We start from the raw sequence: 25,039 nt of genomic DNA, 5'->3' as shown, positions 1-25,039 counted from the left end.
AGGAAGACATGATGCTAGACTTACTAAATCTGTCAGGAAACAGTAGGAAAAGAAAACAGAAGATTTCTCCGTGATAAGGTGACCAATAGGTTCGGGGGGTATATAAAGATTTTTTTATCTTGGGGGACAAGAAAACTGTAGAAAAATGGAGTCCAAAAAGTACACGAGGTGGGCACAACCCACCTGGGGGCGCCTGCTAGGCGCGCCCTGGTGTCTTGTGCCCACTAGGGTACGCTTCCTGATTGTTTCTTATTTTCCTAATTTTTGTTATATTCCAAAACTGACAAAAAATATTTTTGCAGATTTTTTGGAGTCTGTTTACTTACCGTATCACGTACCTCCTTATTTTCACGATTCTGGAGTGTTCCGGAAGGACTCTTTTATGTGTTCTTCCAACATCAAAGTTTGGATAATATTACTTTCAACATTAATGGGCGTACCTGGAATATAATGTTTTATTCGTTGCCCATTAACAACCTTCGGGTTAGTACCTTCGGCATTATTTATTTTGATAGCTCCAGACTGATAAACCTCCTCGATAACATAGGGTCCTTCCCATTTGGAAAGAAGTTTCCTTGCAAAGAATCTGAAACGAGAGTTGTACAAAAGAACATATTCTCCAACTTTAAACTCGCGCTTTTGGATTCTTTTATCATGCCATCTTTAACTTTTTCTTTAAATAACTTGGCATTTTCATAAGCTTGGGTTCTCCATTCATCTAATGAACTAATATCAAATAACCTCTTTTCACCCACAAGTTTGAAATCATAGTTGAGTTCTTTGATTGCCCAATATGCTTTATGTTCTAAATCAAGAGGCAAATGACAAGCTTTTCCATAAACCATTTTATAAAGAGACATACCCATGGGATTTTTATATGTTGTTCTATAAGCCCAAAGTGCATAATCTAATTTCTTAGACCAATTCTTTCGGGACCTATTGACAGTCTTTTGCAAAATTAATTTTATTTCTCTATTGCTAAGTTCAACTTGACCACTAGACTGAGGATGATAAGGTGATGCAATTCTATTGTTGACATCATACTTGGCAAGCATTTTAGGGAAAGCACCATGAATAAAGTGTGAACCACCATCAGTCATTAAATATCTAGGGACCCCAAACCTTGGGAAAATAACTTCCTTAAGCATTTTAATAGAGATGTTGTGATCAGCACTACTAGTTGGAATAGTTTCTACCCACTTAGTAATATAATCAAAAGAAATGAGGGCTCCTTTGTAATACCAAAGGCAGGGTTTCAAATTCCAAATTATGGAATTAGGGTTTTGATGGGGGTTTGGGTGATGCAGATGGGTCTTGGCCAGCATTCAAGACAAGGGCAAGGTTTTGAAATGTTGAAAATTGCCTGGATCCACCTGATCATCCAGCAAATTTCGGAGGAAGATTTTGAAAAAGAAAGCTAGGAAGGAATAACAACACAAAAATTGATAACCCAAGTTTTGGAGTGTTATAGATAACCACTCCGCCCAAGTTCCCTTCGCTGTTAGAACAAGGGGTCGCATCCTACTTGAGTTATTCGAGCTAGTTTTCTTCGGTTTTTATTTGTTTTCTTTTCTTTTTTCTTCATTTCTTGTTTGGTTTCCCTTTTTCTTCTCCATTCTTTCTTTTTTCTTATGTTTATTTTCGTTTTCACTGTATATTTTCTTATATGTCAAAAACATTTTTTAGTAAGTGATCAACATTTTTTGTGTACACGTTCAACATTGTCAATATTTTTAAATACTTGTTTAACATTTTAATACTCATTCAAAAAATTCAAATACATGTTCTACATTTCCAAATACTCGTTCAACAATTTTTTATTACTTATTCAACATTTTTGAATACCTTTTCAACATTTTTAGTACTTATTCAACATTTTGAAAAATGTGTTCAACATTTTTTGCAAATACTCATTCACTAATTTTTAATACTTATTCAACATTTGTCAAATACTTCTTCAACATTTTTAGGACTTATTTAACATGTTCAAATACTTGTTTAATATTTTAAAAATTCTTGTTCAACATATTTTAATACTTGTTCAACATTTTTCAAATGTGTTTTTAAACAGTGTTTTTTCTATATATCTATCTATCTGGGGCTCCTCCAGACACGAGCCACGAGAGCTATTTAACTATTTAAGCGATACAAAGGAATCTTCCTCCCATTTTCTTCTACTAGACTTAAAAACAAAAGAGAAAAACATGGAGGACTGGAGGATCAAACACCGGTCTCCGAAATGATGCGGCTCACGCCTTCCACTAGGTTACCGTGCTAAGTTGCTGGGCGCAACCTTTGTTGAAGGTGAAGATCTGGTTTTTCACCAGATCTCCTGTTTCTGTTTTTTCTTTTCTTTTTCTTCTCCATTTTTTCATTCTTTTTTTGCACTTTGTTTTCTTTTTTTTCTTTTTTTTGTTTGTTTTTTTTTCTTATCATTTTTTGTTTTGTTTTCTTTTTTCTTCTCCATTTTATGTTTTTATTCCATTATTTGTTATGTTTGTTTTTGTTTTCACTCTACATTTTCATATATATATAAAAGATAAAAATTGTAACAAAGTAGACATTGCCTAACGCCACACACGGCCAACAAATGTCCCTACTCTTTCAGGCTCACATCAAGCTCACATCCAGTCGCCACCATCAAGACGGTGTCCTTGACTTCAAAGAAATTCGTCAGTGGGCGGTTCTCAGGAACGGAGGTCGCAACAACATGAGTGGAGACCTTGCTACAGCGCGACTCGAGCGTGCAAGCACGAGTCGGGCTCCTTCCTTGGCGGCAGCTTCTTGGAGGTCGACCAGCGATCCCGGGCTCCGGCTACACGTTCGATCAACGGACCCAAGTGGACATCAACATCCTGCGAGATCCACACCGAACCTGCTGCACGGGTCAGCGCCTAGTGACAACACCAAGGCTGTCTTGATCCGGCACAACATACATTTACGGAAGAATACCTACAACAAGTAACCACAATTAGCAAACATGGCGAGACGTGTCACATCCCTAGCTTTACCCTGGCCTTGGACTAGCTTGGTTGCTGCATCATGTTTAAATTCAAATGAAATTTGAATTGAGGAATTTTCAAAGCCTCAGAATCCTTTAAAAAAAATGAATGATCAAGATAAAAATTGCTTCAAATAAGTCCAAGAAAATGTTCTTGTTATCCTCTGGAAATATTGGCAAGAGGTAAAATCCAAACCAATATTTTCGGTATCTCAAAAACATTTATTTTGGGTATTTGAATTAAATCAATAGCTATTTGAATTGGACTTATATCTACTGTTAAATAAATATAGGTCCAATAATTCTGAAATATTTTTGTGGAGCATTGTTTTAATTCTTTTAGCTCCTAAAAATATTATCAGAAGCAAAATAAATTGATTTGGTTTCAAAACCAAATTCAAAACAAACCTGCAAAATAGAAAACAGAATTAAAACAGAAAGAGAGAGAGAGAGAGAGTAAGTTACCTGGCGCCTACCAAGCCCACCTGGGCCTCACCTGGCCGGCCCAGCTAGCAGCCCGGCCACCGGCCCAGCCCACCTCCTTCCCCCCCCTTGTCATCTTCCTCCTTTGCCAGGAGGACAGACACCGCACGCACGCGCGCACGCGGAGGCCTCCACCTCCTGCTTCGCCGTGGCAGCCTCCCCGACTGCCTCGCGGCGCCACGGAGACGCCCTCGACCCCCTCGACCGCCTCTCTCTCTCTGGACCCCCTCCTCCTCCTATGTTCTCCCTCCCTCTCGTCACCGAACGCACCTGAGAGCGCCGCTCGCCGTAGCCATGACCACAGCCACCCCCTCTCCTCTCCGACGCGCTTCCGAACTCCGCCACGACGTCGTCGTCCTCTCCATCGAGTCACGCGGCGCTAGAAGCTCTGCTGCATCTCCAACGCCGCCGTTTCCGACCTCGGGTGCCGGTGATCCCCGCCGTCGATTCGCCGGACCCCGTGCCTCCCCTGCCTCGCCAGCAGCACCAGAAGAACCGCGGTGAGCCGCTGCACCGTTTCCCCCATGCCTCGTTGCCTAATTCGCCCCCTAGCCGCTCCCTCCACCGGAGCCGAGACGCTCCGCCGCACGGGCTCGTCGCCGGTGAAGCCCCGGTGACCAAATGGCCCCGCGCGTGCGTCCGTTGCACTCGCAACGACCCGTGGAGCAACGCTAGCGTGGCAGCTAGCTCGTTTGCAAGCCGCGGCGCTAACCCCGCACCCACCCGAGCTCCGGCCGCCGCCTCGCTCGCCGCCGTTGCTGATTCCGACCACCTCAGCACCTCCCGCTGCTACCAAACGACGCGCCTCACGACGACGCGTCCGTAGAGATCAACCGCGGCTCAAACCGCTGTCTGTACGCGAAACCCGAGCAACTCCGGCGTGTCGCCGCCCCGGGTTTGGTCGCCGCCGGCTGGTCTCCGGTGACGCCGACGTGGCGCACTTACTTAGTCGCTAATGACCCTGTTAACTAACCCTGTGACACTGACAGTGGGCCCCGTAGCGGGTCAAAGCCCGGGTCAACGCGGGATTAGCCCCCGTGTCACTGACGTGTGGACCCCACACGTCAGGTTTGACCCGAGCCGGCCCCTGTTAACTTGCTGACGTCATGCCAACGTCATGCTGACGCAGTAATGCTTTCTGGATTTAATTTAATTCTGAAATTCCAGAAAAATGCCTAAAACTTCTAAAATTCATAGAAATTTAACCGTAACTCCAAATTAAATAAATTATATATGAAAAATTATCAGAAAAATTCAAGGAATCCATCTGTACCATTTTCATGCATGTTAGAACAACTTATAGGTGCTGTTTAGCACAAATCAATTAAATGACATTTAAATAACCACATATGGAGTTTGAATTTGAATCTTGGATTCAAACCAACTTCATTTAATCTGGTTTTAGATGCATTAGCCCAAAACACATTCATTTTGCCATGTCATGATCATGCATCATATTGTGCATTGCATTGATTGTGTTCCCTTCTGTGTTGCCGGTATTTGTCCCCTCTCGATAGACGTGATACCGATGATGCGATCGTTGACACTGATGAAGACTCAATGCTATCTTCAGAAGTGCCAGGCAAGCAAAACCCCCTTGTTCATTCCGATACAATCCTACTCTCTCGCTCCTGCTCTCTTTTACTGCATTAGGACAACACCGATTCATCTGTTACCTGCTGCGGTAGCTGAACCCCTTTATCCTTTGCATGACTTGTCATTGCCACAGTAAATAGATGAAACCCACTAGCATGAGTAGGAGTTGTTTGAGCCCTGATGTGCCTACTCATTTATGTTTGTTGTCATGCCTGCTACTGCTTAGAGTTGAGTCAGGTCTGATTCATCGGGGATGAATCAGAGGCGTGTGAACATGTCCTACTGTGTGTGAGCTAAGTGTGTGAACACGTTTTGGTAAAGGTAGCGGTGAGAGGCCATGTAGGAGTACATGGTGGGTTGTCTCATTGCAGCCGTCCTCAGGAACTGAGTTCTGTGTTTGTGATCCATGATTCAGCTACTACCACGCATTGGGCCCGAAACCAATGGACCCTCTCGGCTTCTTGATCACCCTTGTCCTCTGTCCAGGAGTTGCAAGTAGTTTCTGGTGTTTGTAGTATGCTGGAGGCCGTGGGCAGCGCTGACCGTAGGGGTGGACTGTGATGCGGTAGGCACGTGGCACGGTGTACCGGGCGCCCGTTTGGTGTCTCAGGAACCCTGTTCACATCGTTTGGGGCTGTGAGCGAAACTCCGGCCGGATCTCCTCATGGATGGAACCCGAATAGGCGATAAACCTGGACTAGAGACTTAGGTGATTAGGTAGGTCGTGGCCGACACCCACGTTGGGCTTCCGCTTGAAGGTTGCCGAGTACATGTCGTGTAAACGGCGGTAAGTGGTGAGAGCGTGTGTGAAGAAGTACACCCCTGCAGGGTTAACATCATCTATTCGAATAGCCGTGTCCACGGAAAAGGACTTCTGGGTTGCTTATATCAGTTCATAGACAAGTGAAAGTGGATACTCTAAAATACGCAAGATAAGCGTGAGTGCTATGGATGGCGTTCTCGTAGGGAGACGGGAGCGGATCCATAGTGGTGTATTGATATGGTGAATATGTGGACTCGTGTGCGCCACCTCAAAAGAGTTACTCGCAGTCGTAGTTCAGGATAGCCACCGAGTCAAAGCTGGCTTGCTGCAGTTAAACCCCACCATCCCCTTTGTTGATAATGATGCATATGTAGATAGTTCTGATGTAAGTCTTGCTGGGTACATTTGTACTCACGTTTGCCTATTTATGTTTTTGCAGAGAGACTTCGGTCTCGCTAGTAGTTCCGCGTGGACTTCGACGTTTAGCTTGATACCTCAGCTACGATCTTGTGCCCTCGACAGGATCTGATAGATAGTCAGGCTTCTCAGCCTTTTTCATTTATAGATGTCTGTACTCAGACATGATAGCTTCCGCTTGTGCTTTGACTTGTATGCTCTGATTGTTGGGTCATGAGACCCATGATTGTAATATCTCGCTCCTCGGAGCCTATTGAATTAAATACTTGAGTCGTAGAGTCATGTTGTGATGCCATGTTGTATTTGCACATATCGAGCATACTGTGTGTATGTTATTGAAATGCTTGGTATGTGTGGGATCTGACCATCTAGTTGTTTATCTTTAGTAGCCTCTCTTACCGGGAAATGTCTCCTAGTGTTTCCACTGAGCCATGGTAGCTTGCTACTGCTCCGGAACACTTAGGCTGGCCGGCATGTGTCCTTCTTCGTTCCTGTGTCTGTCCCTTCGGGGAAATGTCACGCGATGAATACCGGAGTCCTGTTAGCCCGCTACAGCCCGGTTCACCGGAGTCCTGCTAGCCCAGTGCTACAGCCTGGATTCACTCGCTGATGACCGACACGTTCGATGCTGGGTCATGGATGCCTGTCCCTGTAGGTCTGTGCCACTTTGGGTTTACGACTAGTCATGTCAGCCCGGGCTCCTTATCATATGGATGCTAGCGACACTATCATATACGTGAGCCAAAAGGCGCAAACGGTCCCGGACAAAGGTAAGGCGACACCCGTGGGGATACCGTGCGTGAGGCCGCAAAGTGATATGAGGTGCTACAGGCTAGATCGATGTGACATTGAGTCGGGGTCCTGGCAGCGTTGGTATCAGAGCTTGACTGCCTGTAGGATTACCAAGCCAAACTGGTCGAAGTTGAGTTTAGAAATGCTTTAGTTATATAAGGAAATTGATTGTGGGATGGAACGTAAGGCTCTTTTTACTCCTTATACCTTATGCCCCTCTGATCTGAGTCATCTTATCTTTCCTACGGGGTTAAGGAACTAGGTCTTCTCATCTTTCTATCAAGATCACGTATTACTAATCCATAGACTTATAAGATTGTTGATTCAAGCCTCGTTTCAGTTCCTAGTACTTCTGTATGTTAATTATTGATCTCGAGACCTTGATATTGTGCCTCTGAGTGGTTATGCCACCATTTTTGTGAATGTCTCAAATCTTTTCTGAGCATTTACAGCCGTTATGCTGTCCGAGTCATCCCAGGTTTCTAAGTAGTCTGATGCATTTGCAAATCCTTTCTTCCATTTCAACGTTCCCATGGGCCAGATTAACCACACTAATCAGCGAGTTGAGGTACTCCGTTACCTTGGCATATATGTTGGAGATATTATTATGACCCTAGGTGTCTTAGGGGATCACCTAGTAATTTAGCCATGATTGGTGTCCCAGTGTGATGATTCTGGCCTTTATCCTCGAAAGCATTCCGTGATGCTACTTAGTAGTAGGTATTCTATTCCTGGGTTCTTGAACCCGAAATTCACTCTACTTACTTCATGTTGATAGTAATTGCTAGCGCCTTTAGGATATTAGTAACCTTTGCAGTAGTTCTCGAGGTCCGTGGTATATCCTTCTTCCAAATACCATGAACCACTTACGGCAAAAGTTTGTTGGATCAAAAGATCACAACAGGAGTGCTCTCGATGGGTTCTCCATTCAGAATTGTGACTCTGCCAGTTCTACCTTTCCGCATGGATTGTCCGGAAGAAATATGTTGAACTCGTTCGACATGCTAATCTATGCATTCACAACTCAGAAAATCATATGTTCCTTTGAGTTGTCCCTCTTTAGTTGTTTTCTGGCCCTCGTCTATCAATTGATAGTCAAGAGTATGCGTGCGTTCGTTTATCGATGCCTATTACTCTTGTGGTCCGTCAAGCCATTCTATAGCAGAATGACTAGGAGAAATAAACTCCAGTACCTCTTCCCTATCCAGGATTGGGTCAAAGAAGTTGTGCTCCGCAGATCAAAATGCCAGTCCAGCTTTTGTTCTGCTCTACCTTGGAGTATTACATATTTTATATCGAGATTGTTGTAGGAATTGCACACCATCCTATGAACTCTTGGTACCGTGATACTTCCTGCCATCATTGTCATTCCTCGGCCCTCATGTTGATGCAACCGGAATACCGACAAATGAATTGTGATGTGCGAAATCAATACTCCTAGCAACTCCGTTGCTTGGTAGTTAATGGACAATATTCTCATTCTTAGCATGCTGGTTATTGAATTATCATTCTAAGACTGATCGTGCTACCTAGTCCTTATTTCCGGTGCACTCTTCGATCAATGAGCTAGGATTGTGTCAATCCCTCATTTTTTCTTTTTGATCATATCATCTTGCCCTGAAAAGCAAGATTGTTCTCGAGCTTAGTAACATATCGGTGGTTCGTGATTTTCCGAATATCCTCTCGGAAGTATTACCCGGTTGTCACCTGACTGTTATGTTGAACTCGTGATCAAGTTGGTCTATCCTGTAAACCACCCCTTTCTCCAAGAATCCGTGTTGGATACCCCTAAGCTAGTTGGTTAAGCTAGACAACAACTTGGAGAGTTGGAAGATAAAAGCTTGCCTAACTTAGTTCGTTCCAAAGGGATATTCTTGTGTAGTGTGTGTTGAAGAAAGATGATATCTTCATCGATTGGTCCTTGTGATCAGTTGCTGGACCTATTGTCTTATCAATCCTTTGATTTGAGTGTGGGCTATCGTCAAATCAAATCAGTACCAACGATGCTCGTAATGTTGTCTTATTCGTGGTTGATCCCTCGAGCATACACCATTACATCTTTGGTCTGACCAATGCTATCACCGCGTTCACTTAACTATGGAATGCCTTTTAAAAGGAAACCCGGATGAATTGTTGTTGAGCCCATTGACAACATCCTTATCTCCTCCATGATTTTGTTGAACATTAAGCTAGTGTTGGAAACTTTTGAAAGCATTTGTTCATGCTAGTTCATGAAGCATATGTTCGGATGTAAGTAGTGACTTCCTTTAATTCATGTGCATCTGATGCAAGTTGCCGCCGTGGATTCGAGAAAGTCAATGTTGCTTTCTTTGGAATCATTCCAAATCAGTCATGCACACGTGCGAAGAATGCTGTGGTTTGAAGACTTGCAACCTTCAATCTATATGTATCCCTAGCACACCAAGCCACTGATTGATTTGTTCAAGGAGAAGGAGTTCCTTCATAAGAGCTAATCCGGACTTATGAAAGAACTTCGATATCCTCGCTGATGGTTCCCAACCAGAACTCGTTAGTGTTTTATCGTAAGACTACCATGTGGGCATGCTTGTCTGGGACAACGTGTTCACATATTTGTAGCAGAACCAGCTCATGTTTTGGAGCTTGCTATCGTAGTTCATCTCCCAAGAATCCCGCAACGTCATCTCGTCGATTTGTGTTGCAAACTTCCGTTTTTCTTCCTAGACTCGATGAGTCTGGAATATCCTGACACCAACCAGATCTGAATCTCAGGCAGATATGATGGTTGGAATATTTCCCAAGAATTATAATATTGGTCGCGCGATAACCGGTAAAGTGGATGTCGTGGCCAACACACCCAGCCGGAAGACCTGTTATTATAATATCTTGATTGATGAAGTTGGCCACCTCCCCATAGGGATTTCGTAGGATTTACTCCCTAGTTACCCCTATGGATTTCTGTGTTCCGAAGTCCGACCTTTTACTTGATGTTCTAGTTATCAAACTGTATCTATGAATGGGATACACTAGCACATCAAGGAGAACATTAGAAGCGGAGTGCTAAATGTCTCTCGGTCGATCATCCAGATTTTATTTCCTTGGCCCCGCCAAGGGTGAAATCTGAGAAGGTGTTATCTTCCTTTGCATCTGCATCCTCCATCACCATTCATCATGGTAGTAAGTTGTGTTACCGGACCCTTGACACGGATGTTGATAAAACCTTGATGATTATGGGAATGCTCAAGTTCTTGAGAGCACGCACAAGCGCTAGGTGTTATCATCGGCACTAACTGGGTTTGCTCTCAGTTTCCTCGGCAATGCTATGACCTTTTCAAACAGTGAATTCACCCTCTATTGTTGGGTTCTTCCCCAGTTACCAGAATCATTCCCAGCATTTGCATTTTGTTCCCAGCTTGCACCACCAATGTGCCATTCTACCATGGGTCTCTTCCATTTCCGGTGGTAAGCAAATTCATCCATTACGTTGTCTTCAACAAGGTAATCCACATCATCCAAGTCCGAGTATGCCATTCTACCGAACCCCTCCAAACGATCACTCAAGAATTGCCTTAGGCTGGTATAAAGAGTTTCAATGATCTCGGTATCAAAAGTAATTCTTTTTGCCACTTAAGGGGATATATCTTCGAGTCACCTTCCCTAAGGTGCATCATTATGGTGTCATGTCAACTTAACTCCTCGCTACGTTGACAATCGTTTACCACCTTCTTAAGTGTGGAATTATTGTCCACCTAGTGAACCTTCGTCATCCGTTTCTTTCCACCCCTCTTGATGTGTATCTCGTGTCTCAACCCGAGAGATGGCTCTATGTCTCATTCCATGAGTTGTTCGGTCTTCAAGAAGATCGATCCTGCTAGAGTTTCCATTTCCTCTCTTTGTCATGTCAATTGAAGTTCTCAGAACAAGACGACAAGACAAAGATGGTGATCGAAACAACGTTCATTTGAAGTGCAACCTGAATCGTGAAGATTATACTAGTTTGCGTTTCCCCTTCATCTTACCCTACGCTTGAATATCGAGACGAGATTCTTGTTTAGTGGGGGTGAGTTGTCACATCCCTAGCTTTACCCTGGCCTTGGACTAGCTTGGTTGCTGCATCATGTTTAAATTCAAATGAAATTTGAATTGAGGAATTTTCAAAGCCTCAGAATCCTTTAAAAAAATGAATGATCAAGATAAAAATTGCTTCAAATAAGTCCAAGAAAATGTTCTTGTTATCCTCTGGAAATATTGGCAAGAGGTAAAATCCAAACCAATATTTTCGGTATCTCAGAAACATTTATTTTGGGTATTTAAATTAAATCAATAGCTATTTGAATTGGACTTATATCTACTGTTAAATAAATATAGGTCCAATAATTCTGAAATATTTTTGTGGAGCATTGTTTCAATTCTTTTAGCTCCTAAAAATATTGTCAGAAGCAAAATAAATTGATTTGGTTTCAAAACCAAATTCAAAACAAACCTGCAAAATAGAAAACAGAATTAAAACAGAAAGAGAGAGAGAGAGTAAGTTACCTGGCGCCTACCAAGCCCACCTGGGCCTCACCTGGCCGGCCCAGCTAGCAGCCCGGCCACCGGCCCAGCCCACCTCCTTCCCCCCCTTGTCATCTTCCTCCTTTGCCAGGAGGACAGACACCGCACGCACGCGCGCACGCGGAGGCCTCCACCTCCTGCTTCGCCGTGGCAGCCTCCCCGACTCCCTCGCGGCGCCACGGAGACGCCCTCGACCCCCTCGACCGCCTCTCTCTCTCTGGACCCCCTCCTCCTCCTCTGCTCTCCCTCCCTCTCGTCACCGAACGCACCTGAGAGCGCCGCTCGCCGTAGCCATGACCACAGCCACCCCCTCTCCTCTCCGACGCGCTTCCGAGCTCCGCCACGACGTCGTCGTCCTCTCCATCGAGTCGCGCGGCGCCAGAAGCTCTGCTGCATCTCCAACGCCGCCGTTTCCGACCTCGGGTGCCGGTGATCCCCGCCGTCGATTCGCCGGACCCCGTGCCTCCCCTGCCTCGCCAGCAGCACCAGAAGAACCGCGGTGAGCCGCTGCATCGTTTCCCCCATGCCTCGTTGCCTAATTCGCCCCCTAGCCGCTCCCTCCACCGGAGCCGAGACGCTCCGCCGCACGGGCTCGTCGCCGGTGAAGCCCTGGTGACCAAATGGCCCCGCGCGTGCGTCCGTTGCACTCGCAACGACCCGTGGAGCAACGCTAGCGTGGCAGCTAGCTCGTTTGCAAGCCGCAGCGCTAACCCCGCACCCACCCGAGCTCCGGCCGCCGCCTCGCTCGCCGCCGTTGCTGATTCCGACCACCTCAGCACCTCCCGCTGCTACCAAACGACGCGCCTCACCACGACGCGTCCGTAGAGATCAACCGCGGCTCAAACCGCTGTCTGTACGCGAAACCCGAGCAACTCCGGCGTGTTGCCGCCCCGGGTTTGGTCGCCGCCGGCTGGTCTCCGGTGACGCCGACGTGGCGCACTTACTTAGTCGCTAATGACCCTGTTAACTAACCCTGTGACACTGACAGTGGGCCCCGTAGCGGGTCAAAGCCCGGGTCAACGCGGGATTAGCCCCTGTGTCACTGACGTGTGGACCCCACACGTCAGGTTTGACCCGAGCCGACCCCTGTTGACTTGCTGACATCATGCCAACGTCATGCTGACGCAGTAATGCTTTCTGGATTTAATTTAATTCTGAAATTCCAGAAAAATGCCTAAAACTTCTAAAATTCATAGAAATTTAACCGTAACTCCAAATTAAATAAATTATATATGAAAAATTATCAGAAAAATTCAAGGAATCCATCTGTACCATTTTCATGCATGTTAGAACAACTTATAGGTGCTGTTTAGCACAAATCAATTAAATGACATTTAAATAACCACATATGGAGTTTGAATTTGAATCTTGGATTCAAACCAACTTCATTTAATCTGGTTTTAGATGCATTAGCCCAAAACACATTCATTTTGCCATGTCATGATCATGCATCATATTGTGCATTGCATTGATTGTGTTCCCTTCTGTGTTGCCGGTATTTGTCCCCTCTCGATAGACGTGATACCGATGATGCGATCGTTGACACTGATGAAGACTCAATGCTATCTTCAGAAGTGCCAGGCAAGCAAAACCCCCTTGTTCATTCCGATACAATCCTACTCTCTCGCTCCTGCTCTCTTTTACTGCATTAGGACAACACCGATTCATCTGTTACCTGCTGCAGTAGCTGAACCCCTTTATCCTTTGCATGACCTGTCATTGCCACAGTAAATAGATGAAACTCACTAGCATGAGTAGGAGTTGTTTGAGCCCTGATGTGCCTACTCATTTATGTTTGTTGTCATGCCTGCTACTGCTTAGAGTTGAGTCAGGTCTGATTCATCGGGGATGAATCAGAGGCGTGTGAACATGTCCTACTGTGTGTGAGCTAAGTGTGTGAACACGTTTTGGTAAAGGTAGCGGTGAGAGGCCATGTAGGAGTACATGGTGGGTTGTCTCATTGCAGCCGTCCTCAGGAACTGAGTTCTGTGTTTGTGATCCATGATTCAGCTACTACCACGCATTGGGCCCGAAACCAATGGACCCTCTCGGCTTCTTGATCACCCTTGTCCTCTGTCCAGGAGTTGCAAGTAGTTTCTGGTGTTTGTAGTATGCTGGAGGCCGTGGGCAGCGCTGACCGTAGGGGTGGACTGTGATGCGGTAGGCACGTGGCACGGTGTACCGGGCGCCCGTTTGGTGTCTCAGGAACCCTGTTCACATCGTTTGGGGCTGTGAGCGAAACTCCGGCCGGATCTCCTCATGGATGGAACCCGAATAGGCGATAAACCTGGACTAGAGACTTAGGTGATTAGGTAGGTCGTGGCCGACACCCACGTTGGGCTTCCGCTTGAAGGTTGCCGAGTACATGTCGTGTAAACGGCGGTAAGTGGTGAGAGCGTGTGTGAAGAAGTACACCCCTGCAGGGTTAACATCATCTATTCGAATAGCCGTGTCCACGGAAAAGGACTTCTGGGTTGCTTATATCAGTTCATAGACAAGTGAAAGTGGATACTCTAAAATACGCAAGATAAGCGTGAGTGCTATGGATGGCGTTCTCGTAGGGAGACGGGAGCGGATCCATAGTGGTGTATTGATATGGTGAATATGTGGACTCGTGTGCGCCACCTCAAAAGAGTTACTCGCAGTCGTAGTTCAGGATAGCCACCGAGTCAAAGCTGGCTTGCTGCAGTTAAACCCCACCATCCCCTTTGTTGATAATGATGCATATGTAGATAGTTCTGATGTAAGTCTTGCTGGGTACATTTGTACTCACGTTTGCCTATTTATGTTTTTGCAGAGAGACTTCGGTCTCGCTAGTAGTTCCGCGTGGACTTCGACGTTTAGCTTGATACCTCAGCTACGATCTTGTGCCCTCGACAGGATCTGATAGATAGTCAGGCTTCTCAGCCTTTTTCATTTATAGATGTCTGTACTCAGACATGATAGCTTCCGCTTGTGCTTTGACTTGTATGCTCTGATTGTTGGGTCATGAGACCCATGATTGTAATATCTCGCTCCTCGGAGCCTATTGAATTAAATACTTGAGTCGTAGAGTCATGTTGTGATGCCATGTTGTATTTGCACATATCGAGCATACTGTGTGTATGTTATTGAAATGCTTGGTATGTGTGGGATCTGACCATCTAGTTGTTTATCTTTAGTAGCCTCTCTTACCGGGAAATGTCTCCTAGTGTTTCCACTGAGCCATGGTAGCTTGCTACTGCTCCGGAACACTTAGGCTGGCCGGCATGTGTCCTTCTTCGTTCCTGTGTCTGTCCCTTCGGGGAAATGTCACGCGATGAATACCGGAGTCCTGTTAGCCCGCTACAGCCCGGTTCACCGGAGTCCTGCTAGCCCAGTGCTACAGCCTGGATTCACTCGCTGATGACCGACACGTTCGATGCTGGGTCATGGATGCCTGTCCCTGTAGGTCTGTGCCACTTTGGGTTTACGACTAGTCATGTCAGCCCGGGCTCCTTATCATATGGATGCTAGCGACACTATCATATACGTGAGCCAAAAGGCGCAAACGGTCCCGGGCAAAGGTAAGGCGACACCCGTGGGGATACCGTGCGTGAGGCCGCAAAGTGATATGAGGTGCTACAGGCTAGATCGATGTGACATCAAGTCGGGGTCCTGACAAGACGCCAGACAAAAAGCACGTCACAGAAGGACAAAGAAAGGGCATCCACCTTGGGCGGCCTCCTGGAGCTTGGCTATTTGGCCGTATTGATCTGACAATTCCACCGACATGCATTGACCGACCTCTCGCAGGGCGGTCCCTGAAGCTTCAATCTCATCCCGGATGGACTGGATTTGTCACCGCAGGTTGGCCTCTGCCACTCTCTCATTTTGCACCATTGCCCGGAGACCGGAGGTAATGTTTTGGTTGGAATCTCCAGCGTCTCGCATTTTCAACAATAATTCCTGGCAGGAACAGGCCTCCAAAGCATCCAACTCGGTGATGCTCTGATAATTGCTGGCCTCCTTCCAAACCAAGCTAAGACAACGACGCATCTAGCAATATTGCTCCTCGGCTGCTTCATCACAGCAATAACAAGCTATATCAGCAAAAAACAAGTCTACACCAATTAAATGCCAGTAAGCAGAAGGTAGATACTCACAGATGCAATCGGATACTGAGGCCTCCAACGCAGCAGTTCGGGCCTTCTCGCTCTCTAGCAATTGGCGCCCCCTCTCAATCTTCTTGGTCAGCAAAGCGCCGCGCTCCTGCAGGACCTACCAATGCGATCAAAAATCAGTACATTTACATGCTGGGGTCTACAACACAAGCAATTACGAAAACAAGTGCACACATCCTGTCCATAGGCAATTACGAAATATAAGCAGCACGACGCGAAATAGAACACGACACGTCGGCCTAATCCAGAATGTAAAATCATCACTTAACTAACAAGCATCACAAGAGTATAATGAAAACAAAGCTAATGCATTAAAAGAAGGGAGCAAACAACAAAGAAAAAGCAGACTGGATAGATGGATTCCAGGCGAAACATTCAAAACTATACCCCAAATATCGTTCTTCTGTTACAGAAGATGCATAAACAATGGGGTTCCTTGCCCGAAATTCATCATAGTAAGCTTGGTGCAGATTACTGTATCATGAATAGGATATTTAAGACCAGAAGAAAAAAGAGTTGCTGTTACATGCATATGCAAAAAAATAAGCTCTAAAATTTGAACAGAGATGTTATTCTCTTACTAAGCTCTTAAATTTCTTCTCCTCGAACAGAGATGCTATTCTTTTGCAAAGCTTTTAAATTTATACACAATTTTGATAGAAACATGTGAGACGTCCCTTGCTTATTGCTGATACTGCAACTGTAGTTTACATGAGTCTACTTTTATGAAGCATTCATCCTGACAAAAAAAAACAAAGGATGACATTGGAGAGAGAGAACTGGAACAAGGGCTCCAAGAGGAGGAAGCAAGCGAGGGGAGGAGGCGGCGCGCTAGTTGCTCTGCTCGCTTCTCTGCACTTACGCAGCTGCCTGGCTTCTGGTCCAAGCCAGAGAGGAGCAGCCGCCATTTGAGGAGCCCTGGCTTCCCTTCATCTTCTTCAGTGGCCCGTGCTGGACAGTGGGAGATAAAGCCCTACCATTCCCCCTGCTACTCCTTGCGCCCCACGCCAGCCTCTCCTCCAGGGCCGGCCCTGAAGGGGGGCAGAGGGGGCGGCCGCCCCGGGCCCCCCAAGCTGCAGGGGGCCCCACCCAAGGTACGTACGCTGCTAGCTTAGGCTAGCCCACACACACAGCTACGCATTATTTTGTTTTGGAAAATGAGCTAAGCACTACATGGGCTGGACATGCAGATGTAAGCACGGCAAGCCCACACACGCAATCGCTAGTTCCTCGACTCATCATAACCGTACGTACTAGCCTCGAACGCGCTCCTGTTCGCTTTCCTAATTCCCCTTTCTTTCAAGATCCAATCTTCCTGACCCCCCGGATCTGATTGCAAGTCGCCGTTTCGCCGGCGATCTCCGCTCTCCTGTCTCCACTTGAGATGTCATCCACGTCATGTCATCTCCGAGCGCACCATAATGACACGCCAGGTTGCCAATGGCAGTCCCCTTCGTGTCATGGCGGAGCGCCCGATCAGGCCATTAGAGAAGCAGATCCAACCGCTCTAAGGTATACCATGTTATTCACTATTACTCCCGCCGTTCCTAATTATATGTCTTCCTAGTGATTCCAAAAAGACTGCATATGGATGTATATAGACGTATTTTAGAGTGTAAATTCACTTATTTTGCTTCGTATCTAGTTCAAAAAAACTTATATTTAGGAACGGAGAAAGTAGTTTATTATAAGTAGCCCTTCTTTGCACATATTCAACTTATGTTCTATTTTATTTATTTACAATATCATTTTTGTGTGTATAAACTATTTCATATAAATATTCATTTTGATTTGATTAACGTATATATACACATACTAGAAAATTACTCGTGCATTGCAACAAATCTAAAATAAACTGATACATGTTGATAAGCTTGAAACAAACACCCCGCTCTCGGTATATATATCACTACAAATATGTTAGGACTCATCCATAGTATATTCCTCTTATTTGTTTGGATGATGTCGGGAAAGGTTGGGGCTGGTTCGGACACACTAACGGATTTACTACAAACATGATGCATAGTGGGGATCTCTTTTCAATACCATTACCTACATCGCATGCATTAGATGCAAACCGAATGATCAAATTTAGGGATAACACAGATGCCATCGTCGTCGGCTGATCTTTTAAAGAGCAAAGATGGTTATTAGTATTATTATTATGATTTTCATGTGAAGGGGGCCCTGAGTTTTGGTTTCGCCCGGGGCCCCCAAAATCTCAGGACCGGCCCTGCTCTCCTCCACCCCGCGATGGGTGCAACGCCTAGAGCTCAGGCCTCGCGCTTCATCCCCCCGCCACTAGCCTAATGACCACCCCTGCTCCTCCACCCCCACAGTAAAGACCCTGTTGCCCTGGTCTTCCACGACGACAACCTGCGCCCGATCCGGGCAAAAGGCAAGCAATGGGGAGGCAAGGATGAGGAAAGCAGGAGGTGCAAGAGGAGGCTGGATAGCAAGTTGAGATGGGCGTCGGCAAACGAGGGATGGAGGAGGGACATATGCGTGATTGGGGCTAGGGTTCATATGGGGTTGGACGCAAAAGCGGAGATGCCAAATACGGGCAATACAACATGCGGCGTGTGAGGATAGGGTCGCTCGCACCCATGAAGGGCTCACCAGAGCCACTAGGGAGGAAGAACGAGCCCACCGGTGAGGGATATTGAAAATTAACCGCACGGTGAAAACTAGCAGAACAGATCTCCGAGACGAACCAGTTGGCCAAAAGCAACTCAATCGAACGGCCAACAAAGCTTCAATCTGGGGGAGCGCTGGGAGGCTGAGTTGGCTAGCCTCATTATAGATTAGAATGTTGATGACATGATCATGAATGGCGACGACCCTGAGTATATTGCCTTTGTGAAGGCACGTCTTAGTGAGCAGTTTCTTATGTCTAATCTTGGCTTCCTTCGCTACTTTCTTCAGATAAAGGTCTCTTCTACTTCTGGTGGATATATTTTTCTCATCATGGTTGAACTCTTCTTTTCTATATGTTGATGACATGATCATCAATTGGGACGACCCTGAGTATATTGCCTTTGAGAAGGCACTTCTTAGTGAGCAGTTTCTTTTTCTTATGTCTGATCTTGGCCATCTTCCATACTTTCTTGGGATAGAGGTCTCTTCTACCACTAATGGCTTTACTCCCTCCGTCCGAAAATACTTGTCGGAGAAATTTCAGGGAGTATTTCCCAAGACAAATATATCCAGAATCTTCTTGCTCGTGCTACTCTTACTAAGGAGTGCACTATTGAGACTCCCATGGAGCTCAATGTTCACCTTCGTGCTACTGATGGTGACCGTGTCTGATCTGACACGTTATCGTCATCTTGATGGGCGTCTTGTCTATCTAGATGTCACTCGTCCAGGTATCTTCGATCATGTCCATATTTTCAGTCAGTTTGTCTCTGCGCCCACATTGGTTCACTATAGTCACCTCCTTTGTGTTCTCCGACATCTTCGTGGCATTATCTCTCACTGTCTATTCTTTCCCTGCTCCAGTTCATTACAGCGTCAGGCCTACTCAAATGCTATGTGGGCTAGTGATCCGTAGGATTGTTGTTCACTTTTTGTTTACTGTGTTTTTCTTGGTGGTTCTCTCATTGCCTCTAAGACAAAGAAACAGACTGCAGTTTCAGGTTCGAGTGAAGAGGCTGAGTCGCAAGCTATGGCTCTTTTGACGGCAGAGGTGACTTGGTTACGATGCTTACTTCAGAAGTTTGGTGTTTCTGTCACTACACTCTGCTCTTTTCTGACATTACATGTGCTCCTAGTATTGTGAGCGACCCTGTGAAGAATGAGCTCACCAAGCATATTGGTGTTGATGCTTCTTTTGTGCATGCCGTTGTGCAAGATTCAGGTTATTACCCCTCAGTATGTGCCTACCGAGTTACAGTTGGCGGATTTCTTTAGATAGGCCCAGACTAGAGCACAACATGACTTCTATCTCTCCAAACTTGATGTTGATCCATCATGAGTTTGGGAGGGGGGGGGGTTAAGAGTTATATATGTAGCCGTGTACCCCTTTGTATTTTCCCCGTTCTATAATGTTTTTTTTTCATATTGTAACACACTTGCGTGTTTGTGTATAATGGCATATGGCCACCTCGAAATACAAGTTGCATAATTCCTAACAGGTACGATCCCTCCTGGTTAATGGCCAAGGACTTCTTAGCATTTCATTTTTTCATGTTCCTCGATTTACCATGCAGCTCATTTTTTGTGGTCAAATTGTTGACTCTGGTTGTCGGGTAATTCTCGACTTTGACTCATGCTTTGTTCCAGAACGTCACACTAGTGCTCTCCTTGGTGCTGGCCCCCGGTGGCTTGACTCAAAGGGCCTCTAGGAGCTTGATTGGCTTCACCTTCCCTCCGTTGCCACCATCACAAGTCTCTCCACCTTTGTTTCCTTGTCTACCAGCTCTTTTCAGCATTGTGAATCGCCTTGGACACTTGTGTGACTCTCGTGTCTTGTCCTTCGTTCGGTGTGGTCTTCTTGAAACGTGTGGGGCCTTAATGCACTAACGCGAAGCATTTCCCTCTGTGTTCGTCTCAAGCACCCCCTTGTGATTGTCAACCTTATATGGTCCTTTGGCTGATGTAGATCGCTTTGCTTTGCTCCAAGAGCTATGAGTTCCGCTCCTCGCACCATGGTCCTTGGGTCGTTACCGGTGACTACTTTATCTAGCAGGCAAGGGATAAGAATAATACTAACCAAAAAATAGATAGATGGTCAAATTTCAGCGTTTCCTTAATGACCTTGAGCTTCGCAAGATCAACCTCGTCGGTCGGAACTACAGTTGGACCAACAAGCTCCTTCAACCCTCATGCTCAAGGTTGACACTGCGAAGGCATTCGGTTTAGTCTCATGGCCCTTCCTCCTATGAACGCATGGCACACTGACATTGGCGGCAGATTCACCGAGTGGGTCTGAATGATTCTACCATGGACATCCTCAAAAGACATCCTCAACAAGGTGCCCGGAAGGCATATTCTTCACCATCGTGGCATGTGGCAACATGACCACTTTTTGTCGTTGTTGTTTCTTCTTTTGTGCTGGTGGTGCTCGACGCCTTGTTGGTCCATGTGAAGAGCGTTGTCATGTCGGAGCCATCGCACTGGCATCCATGAAGCACCTCATGTCACCGTACGGTGCCGACATGGGCATCCTCCTGTCTTCGACGTGCGGCAACCTGATCTTGGTGGCGTGTCAAACTTATGCACCAACTTTGGCAAGTGCTCCTTTGCGCCAAACTGCTACAGCATCATCCAGATTTAGGTGATCAAGTTAAGCTTCGCATGTGCTTTCTCATTGCTCCCGTGCACCTACCTCAGCCTCCCCTTGTCGTGCAAGAAGACTCAAACGGTCCACCTGTGGCCTCTTACAGACAAAGTTCTCAACTTCCTCCCCACTTGGATTGAGAGTCTACTCAACATGAGACCTCCTGTCTTCGATGTGCGTCAACCTGATCTTGGTGGCGTGTCAAACTTATGCACCAACTTTGACAAGTGCTCCTTTGCGCCAAACTGCTGTAGCATCATCCAGATTTAGGTGATCAAGTTAAGCTTCGTATGTGCTTTCTCATTCCTCCCGTGCACCTACCTCGGCCTCCCCTTGTCGTGCAAGAAGATTCAAATGGTCCACCTGTGGCCTCTTCCAGACAAAGTTCTCAACTTCCTCCCCACTTGGATTGAGAATCTACTCAACATGAGAGGCTTCTCAAATTTGCTCTCCATCCCAGATTATCGCCATAAAACTACCTCTGTGGTTACTTGCAGAGATCGAGAAGTGCATTTGTGCTTTCCTTTAGAGCGGGGCCGACATAGTTAACGATGGGCAATTTATGGTCACCTGGAGCAAGGTGTGCTCCGTGTGGAACTCAGCGGCTTCAGAATCCTTGAGTGTATCTCTCATTTGTTGGGCGGATTCCTTGTTGAGCAGGGTACAGTTCCTTAGTTCTCTTGTCCTGGTGCTCATTCTCAGAATGATGTTGCTGAGCGCAAGCATGGTCACCTTATTGAGGTGGCTCGTGCATTGTTGATTGTCGCCTCTCTTACACCTCACTTTTGGGTTGACGTAGTTTCTACTTCCACCTATGTCATCAACATTCATCCTTCCTCTGCTCTACAAGGTGACATTCCTCTCGAGCATTTTTTTGGTCATTCTCCTAACTCAATGATTCCTTTGTTTGCTTACATTTGCTACATTTTTCTCCCCCCCCCCCTCTCGAATGCAGCAAACTAACTGCTCAGTTTGTTGAATGTGTCTTCTTAGGTTACCGTGATGAGCAAGGGCTATCGGGTTGGGATTCTGTCAGTCGTCAGTTTCTCGGGATGTGACTTTTGATAAGTCTCGTCCTTTATATGCCGGTGCTACATATCAACGCGCCATGGCTAAGATCTTTGATGAGATCATACATAAGATTGGCGAGTGTTATGTAGATGATCTCATTGTAAAGGTGGTATCCTATGAAGAACATCTTCAACATCTCCAAATCGTACTCGACCGCCTAAGGCAACATGCACTCAAGTTAACCCTGTTGAAGTGCGCCTTCATGGTCTCGTCAGGCATTCCAACGGTTTCTCATTCGACATCAGGTAATAGAAATCAACCTGAGTAAAATCAAGGCCATACTCGAAATGCCTCGTCCTCAAAACCTTAAGGAGCTGTGTTTGCTCATCCATCCTCTCCTTTGGCCTACCCCATTGAGGATATTTGTTTCCTCACTTTTTCCAATACACCTATCACTCAAGTATTTTCTCTCGTCCACCCATCCCACCGTGTCTTCCCGTAGTACTATTATAGACCCCACACCGTCGTCACCTGCGGCTTCCCCACCCCGTTTATTACCTGAGACTACCTCTCCTAGCTCGTCCCCTGAGGCCGCCCTATTGACTCCACCTCATCTTCGTTACTTCATTGACCATCCGCGTATTTTGGGTTCATCTGATGAGCCATCTCCCTCGACTACTATCTTCTTATATTGGTAACGCACTACCTCCAGCTCAACCTACTTATGGCTTCCGAGCTCGCCCACTTCCTCTTATTGACGCTTATGGTTAGTCTGGGGCCACACTTCTTGAGACGACTTCTTATCTTGACAGCGTTGTTCGTGCCAAATGGCAGCATGCGACGACAGCTGAGATTGATGCTCCTGCGTGCATCGGCACGAGGGATCTCATTTCCCTTCGTCCTCCTGCTCGTCTCATCACTTATAAGTGGGTCTACAAGGTTAGTTAAGCCTCTGACGGTTCTATTGAGCATTAAAAAGCTCGTCTAGTGGTGAGAACATGGTCATGACTATGATGAGATATTTGCTCCTATACAGCCCAGATGACCACTCTTCGCACACTTTTTGATGTGGCTTCTGTTCGCCACTAGTCTCTCTCTCTCGCTCCCTCCCTCTCTCTCAGCTTGATGTCAAGAATGCCTATATGTAGCCACCACCTGGGTGTTCCCTTCCTAATGGCATGGTCTATCGTCTTCGTCACTCTATATGGTCTTAAGAAAACCCCTCGTGCCTGGTTTGAGCACTTTGTCTTAGTAGTGACTATGGCTGGTTTTTCGGCCAGTGCTCATGATCCTTCACGTTCTATCCACCATTCAACTCGTGGTCCAACACTTGTTCTATATGCCAATCATCACTGGCGACAAAGTACATTGCATTTGTGAAGGCTCGTCATAGTGAGTTTCTTATGTTCGATATTGGTCCTCTTCGTTACTTCCTTGAGACTGAGGTTTCTTCTACCTCTAATGGCTTCTTTATTTGCTATAAGAGAAGTATAGCTAGGATCTTCTTGCTCGTGTTGCTCCTACTGATGAGCACACTGTTGAGACTCCTATGATTTTCTTGGAGATATTGTTCTCTTAAAGTTTGGGGTCCATCTCCCTTTGCCTCGAAAGGAGGTCATCGCTACTATACTATCTTTATAGATGACTTCTCTCAGCACACCTAGATATACTTTATTTCTTCTCATAATGGTGTCTTATCCATATAAGTGTTTTGATGACATGGTTCACACTAAGTTCTCTACGCCTAGTCTTGTATTCTGTGATGACTCTGGTGGAGAATACATCTCCATGTTGTTGCTTTGAGTCCTTGTCGAGCAGGGTACTATTGCTCAGTTCTCTTATCCTGGTGCTCATGCTCAGAATGGCGTGGTTGAGCGCAAGCATCATCACCTTCTTGAGAAGGCTCATCCATTGATGGTCACTGTCTCTCTTCTACCACACTTTTGGGCCGAGTCTGTCTCCAGTTCCATCTATCTCATCGACCTTCGGCAATCCAATCCACTGCACTGTAGAGTGGGGGTCTCCTTTCGAGCGTCTATTTGATCGTTTCCTGATTGTTCGACGCTTCAATTGTTTGGTTGTGTTTGTTGTGTCCTTCTTGCCCCTCGTGAATGCACCAAACTTACAACAATGAGCATAAAGGATATCATTGTTAGGACCATGTTGGTCGTCAGATGACTATTTCTTGGGATATGACTTTTGATGAGTCTCGTCCCTTCTACCCGCGTCCATCTTCCCCGACCTTTTCCATGGAGGATATTCGTTTCCTCACTTTTCCCGACACTCCTATCACCCTTGTTGAGCCCTAATCCATTCCTCGTACTACTGCTTCTCTGATTATTCCAGATTCAACACCATCATCACCTATGATTTCCTCACCTCGCCTGTCACAGGATTCTACACCTTCATCACCGGTGGCTTCCTTAAATTCTAAAACTTTGGTATTTCTTTTTCTTACAGACAAAATAATTCCCGTAGCGAGAATGGCATTTCCACAACGATCGCAAACCCTTCAGATAGAATCTGAGAATAAAACTCAGAATAAAAATAATTTTTGTTTCTAGAATTACCCCTGCTACGTAGAATGGGATAGTGTCGACGTCCTTCATTATAGTAACGAAGATGCTCGTAGGCTGGTCGATGGAAAGGATGGCTTTTATTCAAAGAGATGGAGATCCTGGTTTAGACGAATAAAGAGCACTTGCTGCTCCACCCGCAGCGCTTCCTGCCTCTCCTCCAAACCCTCTATGCGTTCTCTGGTAGCGCGAATGCACGCTCTTCATCACTTGAGTTTATCTCATTGAATCTTCCTCGTATTCTTCCATATTTGCCTCAATTTTATACACGTCATTCACGTGTTGTGGATGTGTCTACTGATGTGCCATCTTCCCCGTCTCATCCTACTTATGGCATGCGTCCACGTCCGCTTTTGCCTGTTGCCCGCCTTAGTCTTTCAGTCTCTCAGCTTGATGTCAAGAATGGCTACATGTAGCCACCACCTGGGTCTCTTCCTAAGGGGC

General features: G+C 46.0%; 1 protein-coding gene across 3 annotated transcripts in view; it reads right to left on the bottom strand.

Annotated features, from left to right (window-relative positions):
• Positions 1-2,543: 2,543 nt before the first annotated feature.
• LOC119288650 overlaps positions 2,544-25,039 on the bottom strand; it is a 42,735-nt gene continuing 20,239 nt past the window's right edge. Inside the window, exons 5-7 of one of the 3 annotated variants that reach the window (XM_037568231.1) lie at positions 15,710-15,824; positions 15,278-15,625; positions 2,544-2,952 (exon numbers count right to left, since the gene is read on the bottom strand). In XM_037568231.1, the coding sequence (XP_037424128.1) occupies positions 15,603-15,625; positions 15,710-15,824 (138 nt within the window). In that variant the 3' untranslated portion in view covers positions 2,544-2,952; positions 15,278-15,602. Of the gene's footprint in view, positions 2,953-15,191; positions 15,626-15,709; positions 15,825-25,039 lie in introns of those variants that run through there. The other 2 variants (XM_037568234.1, XM_037568233.1) reach the window with 2 other exon arrangements.

Source organism: Triticum dicoccoides, chromosome 4A, assembly GCF_002162155.2.
Source record: "Triticum dicoccoides isolate Atlit2015 ecotype Zavitan chromosome 4A, WEW_v2.0, whole genome shotgun sequence".
NCBI lineage: Eukaryota > Viridiplantae > Streptophyta > Magnoliopsida > Poales > Poaceae > Triticum > Triticum dicoccoides.
The sequence above is the reverse complement of the archived record's forward strand: the minus strand, read 5'-3'. Positions and strand labels throughout refer to the sequence as shown.